Genomic DNA, 22934 nt, shown 5'->3' with positions numbered 1-22934 from the left:
TTCCTCTGATTTAGGACTTTAACTCTTAAATGCCTTTGTAGGAGGAACAGCTTCTGTTCTAATTAATGGTGCTTTTGACAATAATTGAAACAGGGCTGGAATTCATTGCCTTAAACCCAGAGGCCTAGAGCACCATTTCTGATCATGGGTTCAATGCTTTTTGACCTCTCCCTGTTTTCTCTGGTTTAATTTAATTGAAGACTCTGTGAAGGTGTGCCTGGGAGAGTAAGGAGCATCTCTCAAGGGTTACTTTTTGTAGCCTTTCCAGAGTGTGTGCAGGTTTTATCACTTTAATTGAGTTTAATTAATTAGCTGAGATCAGTTGAATACTTTGAACAAGGAAAGACTCACAAAAATGACCTGTCTTTTAATTAGCAACTGTACTTCAACTTATAGTCCTCTGTTGATCCATTTTGTTTCAGGCCTACATCAAGTTGCAAGACTATGAAAAAGCTATCAGTGACTGTGACTGGGCTTTAAGGGTAAGAGACCCCCTACATTTCTCAGCTGGCCAGTTCTGAAGAGGGAAAGTGTTGGGTACATTCAACCTAGTGGTGTGTGAATGAGACAATACAGGTGATGGAGGGACTGGGTAGATCCATCTTCCAAGCTATTAAATACAAACCAACCATTAAAAGAAAAAAGTACCCCAAGGAAAGTTTAGGCAGCCAGATGAGCCACTTTTCATGGCACAGGGAGGTAGTAGCTATTCTAGAGCATCATGAGAAAACTCTCATGCTTTTCCAAACCTCTATGCTTCGCCACCCTTTGTTGCCATGAACCTCTCTCTTGCTTTGTGATGGCACTTGCAGATGATAGTCAGGCCAGGTAGATGAAGATCCTCACTTGGATCAAGGGGTCCTTGCTGTTAGGCAACCCAATCACTCTCTCAAACCATATTTCTGGTGGTAAAATGGCTATCATGACTAGGCTACTAGTCTTGAATATATTACCTCCCTTACTGGTTGCTGGCTATCACAAATGGGGAGAGTGCCATTACTCTCATATCTTACTGATGGGCTTCCCAGAGGTATTTGGATGACCTCTGAGAACAGGATTCTAGACTAGATGCACATCTAGTCCAGTAGAGTTCTTATGTTCACGAGCCTGTTCCATATAATGGAAATCTCAGGAGGTCAAAATATGTTAAAGATTCCAAAATTATTTGCAGTTAAAGAAAGGTGTTGCATTGGTTATGATTACTCGATTAAAATTAAGTCCTATGTTTCCTTAAGAGACACTAAGTTGTCTTCCTGGACACAGTTTCTGACTTTTCATTAAAAACCTAAATGAGATGCTAGATGTCCCAGAGCAGAGAAGTTTTAACATTTGTATCTCTCCTTTATGGAACAAATCTCCCAATTTCTCATTTGTTTAAATTCAAATATTTAATTAAAGACTGATGTAATTCATGATAAATTAATTATCTTGTGACACTTTCTAAGATATGTGTAAAACTTGAAGATTAATATTCTTGTTCAGTTCCCTGAGCATATGTGACATTGACATATTCACTTGACACCCAGAACAAGGAAGAGCTGAACGATGATGCATTTTAAGTGATTTTTTTAAAATTCTGATTTCCATTAAGCAGTGCATTGCTGACAAAGCTCAATTGTGTCACCTCAGATATATTAAGATATTCATGAGTTTGTGGCATTCACTTAAGGCAGAAGAGACCAGCTGATCCGCTGCCATTTGAAATCTGATTTTCTTGGTTCTTTAAAAAGCCCACAAAACGTATACTGGAGTACAGGAAGTCAGAATACTGTTCCAGCTAGCTCAGTATTGTCTACACTGTCATTTGCTTTTGGGGTTTCAGGCAGCGGGTGTTCCCAGCCCTCCCTAGAGATGGAACCGCAGACCTTCTGCATGCAAAACAGATGCTGTTCCGTGAGCTGGGGCTCTTTCCTCCAATCAGCAAGAGCCTGTTTCCACTCTCATCAGTATTTATGCAGTCACCCTGTGAGATTCACTCAGCCATAGGCTCCCGTATGACCACCTGGAGTGATTCCTCAGGCATTTGTGCTCCTTGGGCTGCCAAGGTGGCACCCTGTGTTTTGCCTGGAGGATCCCTATGCTAGGGTTTCATAGAATGTCTTACAGCTTGTCCCTCCACAGAGCTGGAAGAGGAGTTATGCCAGGCAACTCTTTCCTGGATTGCCTGGGAAATGCACTCCAGCTGCTACTTCCCATGTAGTCAGCTTGCTTATTAGTTGCAGATTAAAGTGCTCTTCCAAGAGGTCCTCTATGTTGTATGTGGGTGGGAGCGATGTTGCTGTTTTTGGCTGAGAATCTGCAGTTTCACAGCCATAGGGTTAATCTGCTTGTGCATTTCCCCAACTCAGTTCCTTTCTCTTTGTCCTTTCTCGATGAATAATTTCTCCTTATTTTGTCAGGGTTCCAAGGGTATAGCCCTATATCCTGATCTGACTAGGATTTTTCATCTGCCGCCAGTCTTTACTGGCTTTTGACATTCTGTATTTGGGCTGTTCACTCCCCAAAGCCAGAAGGCACATTAACGCCACTTCTTGCAGCCCTGCCTGTCAGTGGATGTTGAGTGAATGTTGTCCTTGGCTGTGATCCTGTAAGTACCTGCAGCCAAAAGCTCCTTTGTCTTCCAATGTTGGTGTTGCTGTCCCAGTCATTTGCCTTTAAGATGAGAAGAAAGACTAATGTCCACTTAGGATTTGAAGCCTTGAAAGCTTTCTGAAAGATTGTTTTTCCTGCCGCTTGTAATATCATAAGTGATGTTGATTTAGCGGGGTGAGGGTGGAAGCACTAGACAGCAGGCCAGCAAAGGTGCAGCAAAACAGCTGCTTTCCCCAAAAGTCTGGTGAGTATCTGTCAGTATAAGCGATGACCACATTTCAGTATAATTTCCTGCCAGGTTGGCTGAACAGCGTTTTAGATGTCCTGATAGCAGACACCTTTAAGAATTAGATCAATCTATTTGATTTCACTTCTTGGGCCCCAAGAGAACATCACTGCCTTCTAATTACAACATACCTGCTGCACAGGTTCACCATTCTGTGCTCAGGGTTTGAAAAAGAAACACGACAACAGACCATTACCAGCTCTTCAACTGCCAGGCCATGGTTTCCCAAACTTGGGTCTCCTGATCTCTAGTTAGCAGGACCAGTGGTCAGAGATGATGGGAATTGTAGTTCAAAAACTGTTGGAGACCCACGTTTGGGAAACCCTGTTTCAGTCAATCTGGAGACATTTTCAAGTGGCTGGAATGTGGTTTCTTAAAAACTTTGTTGGTTGCCTTGTGTTTTGAATCATGGCCAAAGTCCAGGCTCCTTAGCATCCTGCAGTGGCATTCCATCTAAGGGTGGTAGGCAGTTGGTTAGCATGGCATTTCCCTATGAGTCTGGGAAAAGCCAGAACTCAAGGGCAGAGCATAGATGAGGTCCCAGGTTCAATCCCCAACAGCATCACAAGGTAGGGCTAAGAATGTCCCTTGCCTGAAACCCTACCAGTCAGTGTGTCTGGGTGGGCCAATAGTCTGACATGGTATAAGGCAGCTTCCTGTGTACCTGGACTTTGTCCTGGCTCGGTGGGAGACTTTGTTATAAGATAGTACTCTAAAGGTACGGAACAACTGTCAGTTTGTAGTAACTGACTGTTGCTGTTATTGTGTAGTGCCAGGTCAATAGTGGACACCAATAGCTGAAGGCTTGACTGAATAATTCTGTTCAATACAGTGTGATGAAAAATGCATCAAAGCTCTCTTCCACATGGGGAAAGCATATTTGGCCCAGAAGCAATACAGTAAGGTAAGACCTGTTGACTTTTAGGCATTCATATCTGTTCTATGCCAGTTTAAACATTCATTTAGACAGTTATCCAGAATTCTATCGGTTTTCACACTGCTGACTTCTGTTTGTTCTTACATGGTTATTTGTTTTTAGAAAGAAAGTCGGGCGCCAAAAAGAAGGTAGCTAAGCAGCCTGGTCCTGATGATATCATGTTCAGAATGTGTAGGTTTGCTGCTTTTGCAGTTAACTTGCTGACGAAAATGTTGCAAAGCTTTTTTATGGGTTTAATTTTAAATCACTGGCTGTCTCTATTCCACGGGAGGAAAAACAAAGGAGTTGATCCATGTCTGGGTTGGAGATACCCAGGAGAAAAAGTAGAATTTCCTTTCTAGTGCCTGTCTACAGGAATGTTTGATAATGAATAGTTTCAGAGCAGGCATGGAGGGGGAAATGTAACCCTTTCTTGCCCTTCTTTAAATTTAACCTATTTCCTCTGAAGTCAGTATTTGCATTGGGAGGAAATCCCCCATTGATGGATCTCCTGTAATTGTCCCTCCTGTAAAATCTTGCCCTTTTTCTTTCAGTCCAGAGAATGCTACCTGAAGATTTTAGACATTGATCCTGGAAAAGAGAAGCTGTGCAAAGGTAAGGAGTATAAAGAGCCTTTCACTTTCCTGCTGCTGCCATCCTGCTGTTGACTTTAAACTAGCTTCCTGTATTTTGAAACACGATGTTTGTACTTCTGGCTTGCTGCTACTTAAGCACCAGGACCCGACACTTAATTGGAACACTGTGCTTTACGTTCACTGAATTCCGTTCCATTAGTTTTTGCTATAGGTTATGTGTCCTGTTTAGGTCTACATATCCCCCCCCCCCCCCTTTGGACTTTCAGACTACATACACCAAGTAGACTTGGAGGAGAAAAGACAGCATGAGGAGGAGAGGGCCATGGAGGAGCTTGAATCTGGAAAACACACAGCTGTGTCAGTGAAGGAGTTGCTCCAGAAGCTCCGCATCCCTGATGAGAACATTCTGTACTATGCGGATGGGATTAGGCTTCTGACTGCGTTGATGAAAGACTGTGAGTATCCCCAGGATGTGCATATAAGTAGCAGGCCTCATGTTTGAGAGGTGCTCAGCACTTGTGACCTGAAATGCTGCTTACTGAAAGCCCCGAAGAACACTGTTTTGAGTGGTGTGTGCTATGCTGCTTGCTGCTCCCTCTGTCAGCCCTGACTTTAGTGATCTTGCTTCTAATCTCTGGGTATTGGGTGAGCATGTCATGATACTTCTCTGACATGATTATCTTTGAATTTGTTACAGGCACTGAGCAAGCCTTATTTAGGACAAACAATGGCTTCAGTATCATCAATGACAACGCAGTCGTACAACGGTAAGGTATCTCAGTTGAAGAGAACAGAAGGGTGTTACAGGCCAGAGCAATAGCAAGTCTATTTCCAAGAAACACAATCGCCCGTATGAAATTCAGATGGGCTGATCAGCCGATAATGTGGCAGCCAGTTGCAAAGTTTTACTGACTTCTAGGTGACCCTTTGCACACACAAAAAAATCTGCTCTTTTGGATGTGTAAAGGAAAATTGACTTTGGTGCAACCTCCATGCTCCTTCCAAAGACTTAGTCTTTTTAATTTGTCAAGCCTGAGGGTAAGTGTAGGTTAGGAAAGCATAACATAAAAGGGTATCAGATCTAGGAGTTCTAAAGCACCACATTCACCCAAGGCGGAAGACCTCCACTAGTTTCAGCCAAAGGCAGTGTACACTTTGCTGATTTTCACCAGGAAGGGAGTTCAGGCCCCCTTTGCTCTAACTGCTGGAACTTTTTCTCAGTATCTTTAATGTTTTTAGAATCAAAGCAGAGGATCTTCCTGCAAGATTTATGAGCTCCTTGCTTCATATTGTTTCATTTTTGCAATGTGCTAAGTTGTACTTCTTGAAAAGCAATAACTCTGGTGACTTTAAGTGCTACTCTCAGCTGCCTAAATCTGATGCCTGGAGGAGATCAAAGACATTTGTTCACTGCTGATTTCTTTTTAATTCTTTCGGAAAACAGAACAAAGAGAGATCCAGGGGAGCTGTAAGTGGAATGAGTGAATGCGAGCAAAAGCCGTCTGTGCAAAATGTAATAGTAACTTGAATGGTATCTTGAAGTCCGCAGTGATTCAATCCATTAGGATGGGAATAATCTTTTAATGGCCTTCTGGGAGAAAACAGGAGGCCTCTTGTACGGCACCTGGAGAAATGTTAAAGCTTAGAACTGAGGTATAAGAACATAGGGAGCTGCCTTATATTGAGACAGACCATCAGTTTTTGCTTTCTAAGTAGACAGATAAAATCCTGCACTCTCTGCTAGTGTGGCCCTGAGTTGCATTTTGGGGGGAACAATTTTTTTGCCAGCATAACATTGTTGTGTAAAAAAATACATGGCCTGGCTGGGTAACATCCAGCCTGAGAAAGCACCTTTCGTGATTCCAAAGCCTGCACCAATGTTTTAAACCCCAGTTTGTCCAAACAAAAGGCTGTGCCTCACTTGCTTCATGTTTCCTTATTCTGTGGGACCAACACATCTCCTAGGACCTGCCCCTCTCCTTGACGTTTAATGAACCTGTTTATTTTCCAGGGTCTTCCACACCAAGACAAAATCCCCTGATGAAGTGGAGCTGTTTATTTCCATTCTCCTTCTGTGGCAAGCAGCCTGCAAAGACAATGGTAAGCAACATCAATTATTGTTAATGTATTATGAATACGGCTTTGACTCTGCTTGGAAGCATTGCTTTCAGTGATTCACTCCTGCGAGTGCTCATCTTTCCAAGATCCTGCAGCAAAGATTTGCAGGTCAAATGTAATTACGGCAAGTACAGCATTAGCAGTGAGCCTCTGGACTTCCCACTAACAACTCCCTGAGGCCCTTCACAAAGCTTCTGCCCATTAAACTTTTTATATTCAATCTACTTCTGGGAACTCCCACCTTGGCCTCCTCTTTGCTTGTGCTTGGACCTCAGGAGCACTTTCTTAGCTATTAATAACTAATAGTCCTTTGCAGTTAATAATGGCAGTGGTGTAGCAAGATTACCCCAGGGGAGATGTTTTGCATCATTTTATTGTCTTTTGTGTCCATGTGGTTCTGCAAATCCTTGACTTGAGTTATGTGTCAGTGCCAGATTGAAATGGTTAGACATGGCTCAGTCTCACATTTGTGTTAGACAACGGAGTCTGGCTAGCGTCAAGCTTTCTCTGAAGGCATGTTCTCAGAAATGAGATGGTTGTAGGATACAGCCAGAGGGACCAGAGGTTTCTTTCTTTAGGGAATGGACTTTCAAAAAGATGGTGGAGAGAAATAAGCTAGACAAGTTTCTGGAGCATGAAGTTGTTCAAATTAAGCCTTAAGCTGCACTTCTTGTGTCCTCCAGTGATGCTTGAAAGGTAGGACTAAAAGAGACATGTGAATTGCTTCTCATGTATGAATGAGATATATAATTTGCCCTTTAGAAATGGCACGAGGGAGGAGAGAGGGAGGGAAAGGGAGTAATGGAGAGTGCAGACAGAACACTCTTCCTTTTACATTACTCCTACAGACATATCCCTCAAGCAGATGACAGAGCAGTGCTCACATAGCTGAGTGATTTTGGAACAGAGACAAAATTGCTGACAAAAGACTTTCAGAGCACCTGGTGGAGCAAGCTGAAATTTTCTTGTTTTTCTTTCTTGTTTTCTTTTCCAGAGGAGAACCAGCGCCTGCTTCTCACTCATCCTGATGTCAACCTGCAACTTCCTTCTCTGCTGCTCTCTGAGGTGCCCGAAATCCAAGAAGAGTGCTTAGCCCTGCTTTCTCTCTATGCAGAAACAGAGAATGGGAGGATGCTGTTGGTCCGACACCTGGACACAACTAGGTACTGTATTTTAACCTGGCTTGCTTAAGCAGTCCCAGTCCTTCTGCAGAAACAAGGAAGAGCAGGAAAAATTGTCGGGGCTGAAACAGTCATGTTGGGGCTCAGTCTCTGAAGCTGAGATTATGAGCAATACAAGCATCTTACGTATTTTCAGTCCCAGTGTTAGCTTCTCAGACTGCTTGGAATGGGACCTTGGTTTTTAAAGTTCGAGGAGCATCTTCAGCATCTTTTGCTTTTGGACTGGGAACTGGGCTTGTCTTCATTGAGTCTGACTTGACTTCCTTTTACCAGTTTCTGAAGAATTTTGCATTTGGCCTTGGGGCTTACACTTCACTTTCCACTGTCAAGCAGCCACTTACTGAGGGGTGGCAAACAATTTTCAGATTGAGGGCAGCCTTCCCTCAGATTCCCTCATGGGCAGCCTTCAGGGTCCACATGTTCAGGGTGCTTGATGCAAAAGTGGGCAGAATAGTAGGTGCGACAGAAGGGCACATTCCAGCCACACAAGCACCAGAATTGCCTGCCTGCCTCCTTGTATCTCTCTCACCCCTCTCTCCATCCAGGCAAGAAGGAAACATAGTCACAGTTAAGCATTTGAAGAGGGGGACATATTCTCTAAGAGTTCCAAGGGCCAAACCGAGAGGCCCGGAGGGCTGGATTTGGCCCCTGGGCATGAGGCTCCCCACCCCTGTGCTCATCCAATCCTACACACCGGCTGTCCCTTTGGGTGGAAAGCAGGAAAAGGAATGGGGGTAGGGAGATTCTGCTTCCTCCTCCTTCAGCAACAGCTCCTTCCTGCTGGGCACCAGAGTTCAGAAGTGGCAAAGCACTTATAGACAAGCTGAAGCAATACGGCTGCTCCTTAATTCCTTTGGGGAAACACACGTTGATCTCCCTGGGTCCCCCCACCTACAGTAATAAGTTTGCTGGTAATAAAGAAAAATTCCCGCCAAGAAAAAAGAAACACAATCTCTGGGGGAAATGATATCTCAGTGGTGTAATTAAAGCAAAATACTTCACTGTTTTGCATTGTTTGTAAGCCTAGCCAGGAATTAAAAGGCAGCTTAGTGTGTTGAAGAAGTCCCACCTGGTATCATGGTAAAAGGCTGTGCTCTTGCCTGCTTGGAAAGTGTGGTTTAAGCTTGTCTAGTTTTGCCATAGCCCTACATGGCGGATGGAGCAGCAATTTGCAAAGCTTTAGCAGAAGGTGAGGTGTAGATGAATTTGCAGCCGTTCGGGACTCAAAGCTATTCTCCTGGCATTGAGGGTGATGGAGCCACCAAGACAGCAGCAGACTGAATTCCTATCTATTCTCTCCCAGCTCTGTCATAGCTGCTGTATTCTCTGGGTGTGCCACATTGCCGCTATGGCAGATGTCAGGACCAGGGAGTGAATGAGCCGCAGCTGCTTTCTCTCTTGCTGCTTCTTCAAGAGATTTAAAGGTCTATCCAGTGTGTCTGAGAGCATTGCTCTCGTTAGGGCTATAGTACACAGGACAGAGTTGACATTTTGTGCTAACCTGATTGGTAAGCCAGTGCATGAAATGCTAGGAGTGAAGGAAAACACTTTTTTTAACCTAACTGATGCTACTCAGATAGTCAAGCGCAAGGGACATAAAATTCTTACTTTTGCAAAATGTGGTAAACCTCATATTGAAGCACATTTTTGCAGTTAAGATATCAGCATCACTACAATTGCTTATATAAGCATGTGTTTCCAACTGCAGTCAGGACAGATTTTAGTTATTGATTTGATTTTGGAGAAAAAGATCCACTTGCATTCTTCTTGTGCTTCATTTAGACCTTGCATCAATTTTTTTTTAGTTTTAAGCTTGTGCTAGTCGATTTGGAATTTGGAACCAATAACTTCTAGGATTATAGTGCCACTGTGCAGCATTAAAAATGTGTGCAAAAGGGATAATCTGCTTCGATTTGCTGTTTTTAACTTGGACAATCCCCCCAGTTGAAGAATGACATAAGTTTAAATACATCATTTTGAAATCACAGAGGAACAAAAGACATTTCTAACACTTGTACCAACATTTTATAACATGAAGTTCCAACACTGAGGCAAATACATTTTTTTAAAAAAATAGAATTTCTATTCATAATGCAGCTATATTTTGGTGAGTCAGACTCCTTTGTCCACTTCTGTAGAAAAGACCCAACATTTCACTGACCGCTTACTGTTCCAGATGACATAATTTGCCTGTCTACGCCAATGAATTGCTCGTCTCACCCACCCACTCTATCTATTTTGTGTGTTTTTCTTAGCATGAAAGAAGGTGCATCAGAGAAACTTGGATTGATAGTTTTCATTGGGAGAGTGATTACTTTGAGTGTAGCTTGGGTTTGTTTCCTTTCAGTGATAAGTACTCACTAAAACTTAGTCCTGTTCTCCCTGCTTCCCTCCTCACCTGTCTGTCTGTCTGTCTGTCTGTCTGTCTATCTGTCTCCCCCTCTCCCTCTCTTGTTAGGTGCCTAGTACTAATAAAAATTCAAAGTGACTTGGAATGCAAATCCAAGGTTTAAGCAGCCCAATTGGGATTCTTCCCTGCTTGTTTATCTCTGCTATCTCGCTGACCCAAGACATGTTTGGCTTTGTTTTTCAGGTGGCTACACATCTTTATGTCCTTCATCAAGGTTTTTGACAGCAGAGCTAGATGTGCCTTGAAATTGCTGACCAGCTTAGTCCCAGAGGAGAAGTAAGCTGCTCTTCTTAGATTCCTTCCTCATCCAGAACTAGCTTTGGGAGTTTACTGAATCCTGACATTCATGTCTAAACTGTAGACTGCTTTAACAGGGAGGACTTGCACCCTGTGTCTGAGAAGACCTAGGTGGCAACCACTAAGATGCAAATCTCTAAAGAGTCATCTTGATTGGAATAGTTTTATGGAGGTTTGCTTGTAAAGGGAGGCAATGTATTGCTGCCTGCCAATTGCTGGGGAGCAACAATGAGGGAAGGCCCTGCTTGTGGCCTTCCTGGAGGTATCTGACTGGTTGATGGGAGAAGCAGAATGTTGGAATACACGAGCCCACCTGGGTCTGGCATTGGTATGCTGTCTCTGACAATGGAGATTCCATAGGGCCATCATGACTAGCATCCATTGAAGGCCTTGTTCTCCATGAGTTTGTCTGTTCCTCTTTCAAAGCCATCTGAGTTAGTGTTCATCACCCTATATTGTCTTAGTGAATTATGACACTGAGTCAGAGGTTTGGGCATCTGTTTGGAAAGGCTTGGCAGGCTTAATATGTCCTTCCAGTCATCTGTGGAAGAACAAGAGCCCAGGCATCTGGTTGGCCACTGTAAGAACAGGATGAGTCATTGGCCTGATCCAGCAGGCTCTTGTGTTCTTAAGGTCTAAAAATCAGTCTCACTTTGTTACCAGGTTCAAAATTCAGTGCCGTATCAAACTCTCCACAGAGGCTTTGCCACTATTCATAGAATTACTGGTAAGAAAACCTCTCTCCCTTCCTGAATTTTGCTTCAAAGCATTGTTTTTGTCCATTTTGTATGCTGCAGCTTTGTTTCATTTCAAATTTCTGCAGGGATTATTTACAGCTAAAACTGAATGCTTAACATAGATCTGGAAGATGATAGGCAGGATGAAAAGCTGGAAATAATTGGAGGCAGAATAAGGAAAAGCAAAAAACAAATGGGTAGCTTGGATGTTTCCTGAAGCCCTTTTTGAATTCCCAGATTTGTCAGAGGGATTGTGAAGGTGGCAGGTGGGCATGATGAGTTTGGGTCTTGAGTAAGCTAGGCAGTTGCTTTTCTTTTGCCATACCCTTGTGCCTAACTCTGGTGCACTGAGACAGGAATCACCATGGAGTCTGACTCTCTGGATCCGTGAAAAGGGATCCTGAATCTGTTTTTAAGTACTTTTACAAATACTAAATCATGGTAAGACAATTCAGATAGAACTTTAGGTTTCCAAGGTGCTTCTGTCCCTCATCAGTGCTTCATCCATTTTTGTCCTCAGCAGTGGGGAAAGAGTTAGTTCATGGCTAGTGTTGCACACTGGGATTCAGCTGGTTTAAGCAGCAGCCCTGGAAATCCCTCCATTGCTTCTGGAATTGAGTGACAAGGACATGGCATGAGGTCCTCATAACAGCTTGATGAAGCCGTTTCCATTAAAAAGAAAATTACATTGTTGGATTGTTTTCTGCTGATCTCATGGCTGCCCCCACAGAGATTTGGCATTTCCTCATGAATGTTCATTTCCAAATACTGTAATGAAGGAATGAAGGATTATTTTTCAGTAGAGAGGGAATCTTCTAAAATTTCTAGTCTGGTTGTGGAGTATTATGGGTGGATATACAAGAAAATTCACATTGTCCCAACCTGTTTTCACTCGTTTCAAAAGAGTTCTGCTGAGACACTGAACGAGCTGGGCCTCGCCCATTGCATTGCCATCATGGGAGACATGTGCTCAGATGTGGTCATCCGAATGCAGATGACTGAAAGCCCAGATTGCTGGCAGGCCTGTTTGAGCTTTCTGGTGAGTAGGTGTGACCTCGCAGCATGCTCTCCATTGCATTGGGTGGGTTTGCCCCCTCACATCTTGTATGGGCCGGGGTTGCTTCCTTCTCCTATTCCCACCTTTGCTTCTCCTACTCTGCTATCCTATTTTCAATATTTAATTCTTGCTTCTTAAATAAAACGCAACAAGTTAATACTGAATGCAAAATTGAGCTGCTAAGATATATCCCACCCAATAATAATCAAACCCAAATGTTGATGCAATCACAGTTACAAAGCTTCAGAGTCATTTTTTTAAATGTGGCTTTTTGAAATGACCCTATAGAGCAAACATTTTCATCACGGAGCTAGTCCACTGTCCCTCAGACCTTGTGGGGGGCCTGACTATATTTTGAAAAATATAAATACCCTGCAAGCCGGTCCCGAAGCTGCCTCCGGACCTGGACGAGGAATGCACTCTGCACACGCTCAGGAGTGCGTCTAGGCGGCACCCGCTCACCGGCGTTGTTGATGAGTAGCAGCCACTCCATTGGCCCGTCCCTGCAGAGCTCCCAGGCGGTGTACACCACGCGCTGCGGCCCATCATCCGAGGCCAGGTCAGCAGGCAGGCCGCGCATGCGGAGCACCAGGCAGGGGGTGCGCAGCTCACCCACCAGCTGCTCCAACGCGGCCGCCGAGCGTTCCACCAGCAGCAGTGCCAAGCCGAGTGTCAGGCATGGGGCTAGCAGGTGCGCCAAGCTCTGCCTGAATCCCCACAATGCACCCATCATGATGCCCATGGCACAGCCCAGTCCCGCTGCCAGCCTGCTGGCCTCTCCATCCATGGCCGTGCTGGGTTTACTTCAGTGCATGGACGACGAGGCTTTGGATTGGCTGCAGGAACTTCCTGCAGCCAATCCGAAGCCGCGCCAGCGTCGCTGCCTGCCCAGAAGCCGTGCCAGCATCACGGAACTCAGTCCCCACATGGCAAGGCGTCCGCAGCACGCGGGGGACTGACCGAGTGGGTGGCAGGGTCCGCAGGCCAGATTTACGAGCCAGGGGGGTCGCATCTGGCCCCTGGGCCTTAGTTTGCTGACCCCTGCTATAGAGCATTAACTTAAGTCACTTTTGCTTTAGCTATACTCTCCCAAAGCATTAACCATTTCAGAAAATAAACTTCATTCCTCACAAGTAGAAGTTTGGAATCTCACCTTTGGAATGGGGTGGGGAGAGAGTCAACTTAGAAAGGAAGCCCAACCAGAAATCTTCCTTTCCTGTTGCAATGGAAAGATGACCTCCTTTAACAACCTGTCACTGTTTTAATCACATCATACTGTCTTATTTGGATCTACGACGGTGTTATGGTCTCATGTAACTAACTACCTGAAGTTGCCTCATACTGAGTCCAGACCATTGATGCAAATAGTCCATTAATGCTTGTGTAGTAATTGGCAAGGGCTCTCCTTTTCATCCTTTCATCTGGAGATGCCAGGAACTGAACCCAGGACCTCTTAAGTAAAAACATGTGCTTTGCCTGCCCCAAGGAGTGGTCAGATTCAATGAGTGACCAAAAGGGGAAGGAGTGCATAGTCCCTGGAGCAGGAAATATGAGGAAGCTATGAGCCCCAGACACTGAGATTTCCACATACCTCAACAGTTTTTGTGAAATCCTAGTGTGCTTATTTTGTCTTCTCCCTGTGAAGGATGAGTGCTGGAACAAAGGCAAGGCCACCAGATACCCAGAGTGTCTCTATGCACTGCTTGGCCTGATGATGAACCTCTCTTTGGAACCCAATTTGCTCCTTCAGGTAAAGTGTTGGGCTCTCTCACCTATCCTTTAGTTGATTTGTTGGTTTCCCAAAGTGGAATTGAATTTAATACCTTTTGTGAGCCTTCCCACCTCTACTACTGTAGCTGTGAAGCTGTGTGTAGTCTTTTACTTTCCCAGAATGTGCCCCTATACCCACCCACCCCCAATTCCAAAGGACAGGTGCACCAGCCAGTGACCTCTTTTTTTTTGTCACAGATACACCCCGGAACTTCATCTAAATTCTGGAGAGGCTGCACCTCTATAACTTGCCAAAATCAGGCTTTTGGCTCTTGCAATTGCACATGAGTCCACTGTAATTGTTATTTAAAATTATACAACTGCATCATCCGCGTACATGACACTTGAGAAAAAAGGAGAGGGCAGCATAAGTTGGGATGAGACATAGGGTTGTATCTAAAGTAGTATAGTATGGAGTTAAAAGTCACTGAGCTGTTTGCTTGTTTCACTGTTCAATGTTTTGGGCCAGTGGAACGCTGTTGCCAAGAGAATATATGAGCAGGTTGCTGGTAATTTGGTTACACAATAGGTGGCATATTATGCTGTTCAATGAATTTCCTCCAGTGCAGCTGTTGCATTCTTCTGTTGTGTTACATTAAAACTCACTGGTCTGCTAGTACACAAGTCCTTGCACTTAGCTGTCGGAGAATGTTAGATGCAGTCCATAGTGACAAGCATTGTCGCCGAGAAGGGATCTGAATCAAAAACTGTCCAGTCCACGTATAAATTTACTGCCCTGTGACTTAGAGCACTGTTATATGTCATACCTCAGAGGGGCCTTCCTGCTAATCCAGTAATTAGGAGCAGTAATTAAGCTTCTGTTCTCAGCTGACATTCTCACCTTATTGGTTCTTTTCAGGATCTTTCCGTAGAGATTTCTGGGAAATGCATGTCCCTCTTTGACTGTAAAGAGGGAAGAATTGTGACAGTAAGTGGTACTTGAGTTGAAGGAAAGTGGTAGAATTAATATTAAATGACTGTGTTTTGTTGCTCTCACAGTGCTGTGATGTAAATTTGTTTTCTTATTGAGGTTTAATTATATATATGTTATATTACTATGTATCATATAATGTTGTACTGGCTTTGGTTTTAACAAAGAGAGGGCTACAAATTGCCTACATAATGCTCTTATGTCTTTTCTTATCGTCTCTTGAGGAAGCATGCAGATTGGGACTGGGATGTTGCCAGAAGCAGAAAAAGGTTTGGGGGGAAAGGCTGTGGAAAGGAAAGAAGCAGGGGCTAGCTTGGAATGCCCACAGGCTGCCTGCAGAGGATTATGGCTCAGAAATGAAGTAGCAGTATGTAACTGGTGAATCCTCCTCCTTCTTGGGAGTCACTTCTCTTTGCTCCCAACCATGATGCCTTTGCCATTCCGCTCTGGCTTTAACTAAGGATTTTAGCTTGGGAGCCGAAGCACAAATAAACATAGGAGTTGTCCTCCTATAGCCTGAGCTATGCTTTGTCTCAGATTAATACCAAAACGAAGAGCCACAGTTTGTCAGGCATGATGAGCTTCCTTTCCAGATAATAAATGTTTAGTATTGGCTTGCTGTTTTATTTTCTGCCTTGACGGTATCTATCCAGCAATATATAAAAGTAAAAGGTCCAGTCAGCTCTAGCAAGGGACCATGACATGAACAAATATGATAGCTTGTTTTTTTTTGAAAGAAGACAAATCAACTTCTCTCTCTTACCGCCACCTTCAAATTTCTTCTCCTTAAGCGAGCAGTTGGGCTTTTAAGTCACATCCTGCCAATAAGTCCAGAGGCACGGGAAGAGGTGATAAAAGATGGCGTGGTGAGGAAAATGATCAGATTTCTCAAGGTAATTCGCCAGTTTCAGGTTTCTATAACATCTAGAAAGTCAGTGTTTTCATGACTGTGCCCTGTACAATGAAGGTATAGTTGAACCTGGGATATAGGAAGCTGCCTTTATACAGAGTCATATGATATCTACACTGACTGACAGTGGCTGCCTAGGATTTCAGCCAGAGCTCTCTCCCATCCCTACCTAGAGATGCTGGGATTTAAACCTAGGACCAGGGGTGATGACACTCCCCTATGTGTATTTGTGGACACAATACATTGAGGCTGGGAGCCTCAATGGCACGCCTCTGGAGGCTTCACCCAGGGCATAAACCTGGCTTGCCCCCCCCTCCAAGTTACGGCTCTGCCTGGGACCTTCTGCTTGCAAAGGAACTGCAGCCCTTCCCATGCCTTATTCAGTGGTACCTTGGGTTACAGATGCTTCAGGTTACAGACACTTCAGGTTACAGACTCTGCTAACCCAGAAATAGTACCTCCGGTTAAAAACTTTGCTTCAGGATGAGAACAGAAATTGCGTGGCAGTGGCGCAGCAGCAGTGGGAGGCCCCATTAGCTATACCCCAGGAATACCAGAAGTTGTAGAAGTTGTAGTTTAGTGAGGAGGTTGAGATACCTTACCTCTTAACGTAACTATTATGTCTGGATGGAGTCACAACAGATGCTTGGAAAGTGTATGAGATTCATAGCATTGCTGTGCCTCACTCCCAGCATATCCAGTCTGCAACCATTTGAAGAATTCTAGGCATTCCTTTGGCATCTTAGCATGGCAGCAATGAGGTCAGTGCCCACTTTTGCCACCATTCCATCTTCACCCATGCAGGCTACTGCATGCATAATATAATGAATAGCATATAATGAATAAGTATAAGATAATGAAAAGCAAAATTAAGCAGGAGCAGAGAGGAAGGAAAATAATTTACAGAGTGTTGGATGACTCCGTGGCCTTAGCTTTTCACCTCTAAATAATGTTTCGGCCCAGAGAAAATGGTCCGGGTACCTATGAAAGCTGAAAGAAGAGACCTTTTATACGTTCTATTTAATGTGCAGTGAAGCCATCCCTCGGATGGATTTATTCCCTTATCAGCAATTCATGTATGGAAATGAACCACAAGAAGCATCATTAGAACTGCATATTCTTTGGGAGTGCCCATATTCCTGTTAGAGGTCACAGACTGTTGTAGTGTTAGAGCTTGAATCTGATTATGAGGCATTGTCTGGGCATAATTAGGAGCTCATATATGTAAAGACGGAAGAAAATTATTACTCTCAGAATGCCTAAATACCCCATGATTTGCTGCCTTGTCATAAAGCACCCATAAACTTTCTGGAACTGAGGGCCTTGTCATATATTTCCGAGCCCCAGAGTGCATAACTAGACGATTAATGGATGCCTCTTTTTTTACTCCAATCTAGGCAGATGGGCAGATCACACATGGCTATGCAATGAAAATCCTGGCTGTTTGTGCCAAAAGTAGCCAAGAGGCACAGGAAGAGATTGTGAAGCTTGATAAAAGTAAGTCTGGCTGCAAAGAGTTGGTCTGGGGCAAGGACCACAGACAGGGATCTCAGCTGTCTACAGGATGAAGCAGGACCGTTAATCCTATCTTACACCCTGCAGAATCCAAATACATTTAACAAACAGGGTAGCCTTCACTGCTGCATTATACGGCCTCCAGTCACTCTTAAAGTGCAGCCTGTTGTGCCTGTTTTCTATAGAGAAAATAGGTTTGTGCGCAAAACAGTAAACCGCCATCTCAGAAGAGGAAACAGTATCTTGCACTCGTTTAAAGGGAACAGTTTAAGGAGCAGAAAAGAGGGACTCTATACTGTAAGCAGAGTTGTTGGTTTTGGGGGGAGGAGGGGAAATCTATATTACAAGGCAAACTCAAGCTTCATTGTGAGCCTCACTCTTAATCCGAATGTGGGGACCAGCTGGGGGGGCACATTTGTAGAGTAGAGATTAACTGTTCCCCATCAGATTCTCCCTTAAAAAATCTCCCTTCCTCCCGCATCAATTTTGACATAGTTCCCCACCACCACCACCAAAAGCTGGAAGCAATTGAGCTGGGGAAGAAGGGTGGGGAGAGAAATGGCTCAGAAGAGGGGAGATTGCTTTGGAAAATGCGTGACTTTGGAAGGGTCATGCAACCTCCTCCATTCTCTTCTTCGGGTGCTCCCTTTTCATCACCTTGGCAAATGTGAGTTCTCCAAACACTTTGCTGAGGGGACACATAGCAAATAAAGTAACTAGTTCTGCCCTTAGAAGGATTTTATTGACCCCAATAGGGTCAAGGTGAGGAGCTCTCCCACCTCCCCAGTTCTAGCCTGCCTAGGGCCTGTAATGCATTTGGGCCTCTAATGAGAAGCTGAGTTTTAGAGATTTTTTAACAATAGAAGTGTGGCAGTTTGATGCAGAGACAGAGACATCACCTTGCCAACAAAGGTCCGTGTAGTAAAAGCTATGGTTTTCCCAGTAGTGATGTATGGAAGTGAGAGCTGGACCATAAAGAAGGCTGCTTGCTGAAGAATTGATGCTTTTGAATTCTGGTGCTGGAGGAGACTCTTGAGAGTCCCATGGACTGCAAGAAGATTAAACCTATCCATTCTTAAGGAAATCAGCCCTGAGTGCTCACTGGAAGGACAGATCCTGAAGCTGAGGCTCCAATACTTTGGCCACCTCATGAGAAGAGAAGACTCCCTGGAAAAGACCCTGATGTTGGGAAAGATGGAGGGCACAAGGAGAAGGGGATGACAGAGGACGAAATGGTTGGAGAGTGTTCTCGAAGCTACCAGCATGAGTTTGATCAAACTGCGGGAGGCAGTGGAAGACAGGAGTGCCTGGCGTGCTCTGGTCGAGGGGGTCACGAAGAGCTGGACACGACTAAACGACTAAACAACAACACCTTAGTGCAGGACACCCTTTCTTAGGGCCACTTCTGAAAACATGGTTCTGACATTATTCCTGAGCAACAACTTCAAGCTTTTGATCTTAGAGCTCATTTCAGTTCTCTTCCCCACCCCCAAATCAAGTTGTTGCATACCTTGGAAGCCTGCTCTGGGAAAGTGACTGCTCAGACAGTCATTAGAAGTCTGTTTAATAATCTCCATCTAATTGCAAGGTAATATTGGGACCCTGCCTTGGAACAGGTTGACTTTTAGATCATTAGCATGTAACTCCTGCAAGCCAGCTTCCACGTGCATAGTGTTTCTTGAAAGAGGAGAGCAGTGTCTCTGTTACAGTGGGAACTGTGGAATATGGACGAAGTTGTCTCTCAAAGAAGTGTGAAATCCTTGGATCCACCCATAAGCAGGCACCTTGAAGAAAGCTCTCCTACCCTCCTAGCTTGTGGAAAGTCACACCAGACCCCTCTCGGTACAGAACTGCCCTTTGCTGCTTCAAAACCTTTTCAGCCCACCTCTCTGGTACCCTGACACTAAATTGCTTTCTGTCCAGGCCCTGTAGGTCAGCTTGCAAAATGGCTCCCCTGGGATGTGGGTGGAGCAGCAAGTAGCAGGTTGGCTCTTTTCAATTTATTAAAAGATTTGACATGAGTTTAATCTGCATTTTCTCCCTACTCCCTGTCCACAGGGCAGCCGTGTTGCTGCTAGTTCTTCTTTTCCAAAGAACCATGGGGGTGTTTGGCATTGAGGGGACAGAGTCTTTGGTTACATCCCTTACTCTTTTGCTGATGTTTGACACAGTTTCACTTTGGCTCCACACGGCCACCCCCTTTGCAGAATGTAAGATACTGCTGAAATTTCTGCGCTCAGAGAATGAGGTGTTGGCAGGAAATGCTGCTTTCTGCCTTGGGAGATGCTTTGAAGTGCCCGGAGCAGCCACTAATTTGCTCGACGTGGATATTGTGCGGATTTTATTGAAAGTCGCTGGCAGGGATGCTCAGAGGACGTCTGCGCAAGAGAATGCAGCCATTGCTTTAGGAAAGCTCTGCACAGCTGATGCCAGGCAAGTATCTACAGATGTGGGCTCACTGAGGATTGTCCTTGTTCTGTTGGTTTTATTTATTTCTTTATTTGGGATATTTATGACCTGCTGAACTACTAAGTAAAGTTCTCAAGGCAGTTTCCAATATATTTAAAATACAGAAAGATTCTAAACGTTACTATGCATGCAGTCATAAAGGTGAATATTAGTTTTCCCTTGCCCCAGAAATAGCTGCCAAGCCCCTGACAGGTAAGTCTCTCCTTCCCTCCCTCATTGCCTCCCATAATCCCTGGCTCTGGAGGCAGATGCAAAGCATGCTGGGGGAATAAAGGTAGACCTCTGAGAAGCTCATTTTTTATGGCTTTCTGGTCTCGTTTTGCATTTGTTTGTGCTAATATTTATTGGCAGCCACCCTTGGAACTGATGTTATTTGGCAGATTATGATCAAATATTGTAAATCAGTACACATTCAGCCACTTTGCTGGGCTTTATACAAACAGCTCTAGTGGTCAAGGCATCAAGCAGTGAATGATTTTTTGTGTGAGAGAGATGATTGCTTGACTGTTCTGACACATCACAGCCAAATAGTGAGATCAGGGTTTTCCAGTCAGTCAGGTTTTTATCATTTTTCAGACTGTGTCCATTATAATATCATCTTTTGTTACCTTCTGGAATCCCTTTTGACATGTGGAGTGGGCCAGGAAGTGCTGAGTTCTGAGTGCACAACATGTGGCTTTACTGTGCAGGGAGCATTTGCAGGAGATGTTGACTTCAGAATAGCTTCACCAACATCTTGGCTGTTAATCCAGACTTGCCCTTTGTAACATAACACATTTTAGCAGTCTTGGGAAGCTTGAGTGGCTGGATCTTATCAGACTTGATATTCCCAGCTTGAAAGACACCAGGCTTATCCCCAGGCCAACAACATTGGGCAGAATGTCTAAGGCTGCAGTCCTATGCACACTTACTTGAGCCCAGTGAGACTTGCATCTAAATAAAGGTTAATTTGATTGGGGCTGCAAGCCTCTCTGGCTGTGATCAAACTGGCTTGTGGGACTGGAAATGGGGGGAACTGCTGGATTATCCTTCTTTTTTTTTAAGAATAATTTTTTATTAACCGATCAATCACATCAAATCAAACCAAATTACATAAATTCCAAATTACACAGCCAAATTTTAAATTTTTGTTGGGGGTACCCATATTTCAAGTTCCGAAGGGGATCCAATCAACTTCTTGCTTCTTACTTTAATGTCCACAAATCTAACCTTATGATGTTCACAGTACTATCCAGTCCTTTCTTATTGTTTTTCCACATCTCTTGTTGTTATTTTCATATTTTTTCCTTTCTCTTTGTGACCTCTGATAGTCTCCACAAGCTGGTTAAAACAGTTTGTAATCCTGCGTGGATATATATATTTTTTTTAATCCAGTAGCCATATCCAGATGTTTTCCATATAACATCACTTCCATACATCAAAACAGTCTTAGCGTCATTAACCAATCTGCTGGATTATCCTTCTATCCCTATAAGAGAAACCCATGCACAGCCAGAGGGGCTTCTTCTTTCCCAGTTGCTGGAGCCCCTGGAGCCTGCCCCTGCCTGTGAAGGGTTTTGGACCTGCCCTGCCCAAAGAGAATTTGAGCATTTCTCAAAACCGACCGTGAAGTGCCTGTGCTTTAAGCCTGGTCATTCTCAGTGTGGTGAGGTCAGCTTGAATTTGTTCTGATATTGGCTCTCCCTTTCCCCAGGCTAGAGACTGAATGGGCAATACAGTCCTCAAGCCTAATTGCACCTTTTTGAAGCAGGACAGGTTTTGCCAGTTGCAGATGGGATGCTTGTGTGTATGTGTCTCATGCATACAGTTTGTGCAAGAAGAAAGCAACGATCTGCGGTGAAAGCGGGAATGTGCTGCAATGTGAACACACCCTCGTGCAATAGTTCTCAAGAGTGTGGAGTGCTTTGATTCAGAACACATTAAAGTACTTCTTCACTCAGTGGAATGGAACTTGCTCCTTCCCACAGGAGGCAGTGATGGCTAATTACTTGGGTGACTTTAAAAGAGGATTAGACAAATTCATGGTTCCTACCCAAATTTCTGTGCTCTGCCTCCATGGTCAGAGGCAAATTCCTTGGGAATTGCAATTGCTGGATACCACAGGAGGGGGAGATTGCTCTTGTGCTTGGGTCCCGCTTGCATGTTTTCAGTAGGCATCTGGGTGGCTACTGTGAGAACAGGATGCTGGATTAGATGGGTCCTCTTTGGCCTGATCCAGCAGACTCTTCTTAAGTTATTAGGGCGTTGTGTGAGAGAGATCTGGTGCCAGCCAATCCAGCTCCCCTGCTCCCCAGTATGCCAACAACAACTAAACTCTGTTGTGTCAGGAGGAGGAGGAATTTACAAATAATAAGCTTTTTTATATGCTGGGAAATCTATTGAAGAAGGCATGCAGGTTCCCTTTCAAGTTGCTTTCTACCCACTTGAAAACATTGGCAGCATGGAGATAAATTCAACAGTGTAAATAAGTTTTGATGGATCTAATAATGGAATGCTGAATGGTTTAGTTTATGTAAAATATTCAGGGATTTATGTTACACAAAATGAACCATGGAAAGGAAAGAGTGGAAGTCATTGATATTTTAAGGTTGTTAAAATGAATACTTGAAATTGTAAAACAGAAAATTTAATAAAAATTAGAGAGAGAGAGCGCTGCTGTCTACGACTCTGATAAGTGAGAGACACATAACTTCATCTTTTGCCCTGACAATTGCATTTGACTTAATCTTCCTTTTTTGCTTTGCAACTTCTAGGCACACTAGTCGGCTGCGGGAGCTGAACGGAATGGCGGTCCTCAACACCTCTTTGAAGCACATGCAGGGATTTTAAAGGCTTCTGCAAATGTTCCAGAGCATGTTTACAAAGTCTGCCATAGCTCTGGTCAGGGCTGCACTTTGTTTTTGTAATAAAGAGGATTAACTGGAACAAGGCTACTGTTTGGTGATTCATGGAGGGGGAGATAAAAGTATTGGAAGGATAACTGAGTTAATACAAAGCCTGAGGCCATGCCTGGATGAAAGAGGCTTTTTCCTCCTTTCCAAAAAGAGGTAACCTTTCCATGAGCAAATTTCTTGGTATGATAGAAGTTGCTCAAGAGGGCTCTGAAATGGCTGCTGGTTTCCTTGCTGCAGAAGCCACTTATCAAGTGT

General features: G+C 44.1%; 1 protein-coding gene across 8 annotated transcripts in view; it reads left to right on the top strand.

The window, feature by feature from the left end:
• TTC12 (tetratricopeptide repeat domain 12) overlaps positions 1–22713 on the top strand; it is a 38531-nt gene extending 15818 nt beyond the window's left edge. For 5 of the 8 annotated variants that reach the window (XM_081889817.1, XM_081889818.1, XM_081889819.1 and 2 more), the window contains 16 exons: positions 423–482; positions 3711–3782; positions 4349–4409; positions 4657–4845; positions 5088–5157; positions 6402–6490; positions 7503–7671; positions 10283–10375; positions 11060–11123; positions 12038–12172; positions 13836–13940; positions 14820–14888; positions 15683–15784; positions 17199–17298; positions 19524–19749; positions 22539–22713. In XM_081889817.1, the coding sequence (XP_081745943.1) occupies positions 423–482; positions 3711–3782; positions 4349–4409; positions 4657–4845; positions 5088–5157; positions 6402–6490; positions 7503–7671; positions 10283–10375; positions 11060–11123; positions 12038–12172; positions 13836–13940; positions 14820–14888; positions 15683–15784; positions 17199–17298; positions 19524–19749; positions 22539–22614 (1680 nt within the window). In that variant the 3' untranslated portion in view covers positions 22615–22713. Of the gene's footprint in view, positions 1–422; positions 483–3710; positions 3783–4348; positions 4410–4656; positions 4846–5087; positions 5158–6401; positions 6491–7502; positions 7672–10282; positions 10376–11059; positions 11124–12037; positions 12173–13835; positions 13941–14819; positions 14889–15682; positions 15785–16358; positions 17299–19523; positions 19750–22538 lie in introns of those variants that run through there. The other 3 variants (XM_081889821.1, XM_081889822.1, XM_081889824.1) reach the window with 3 other exon arrangements.
• The last annotated feature ends 221 nt before the right edge of the window (positions 22714–22934 follow it).

This window comes from Podarcis melisellensis, assembly GCF_964234715.1.
Source record: "Podarcis melisellensis genome assembly, chromosome: 15".
NCBI classification, from domain to species: domain Eukaryota; kingdom Metazoa; phylum Chordata; class Lepidosauria; order Squamata; family Lacertidae; genus Podarcis; species Podarcis melisellensis.
The sequence above is the reverse complement of the archived record's forward strand: the minus strand, read 5'-3'. Positions and strand labels throughout refer to the sequence as shown.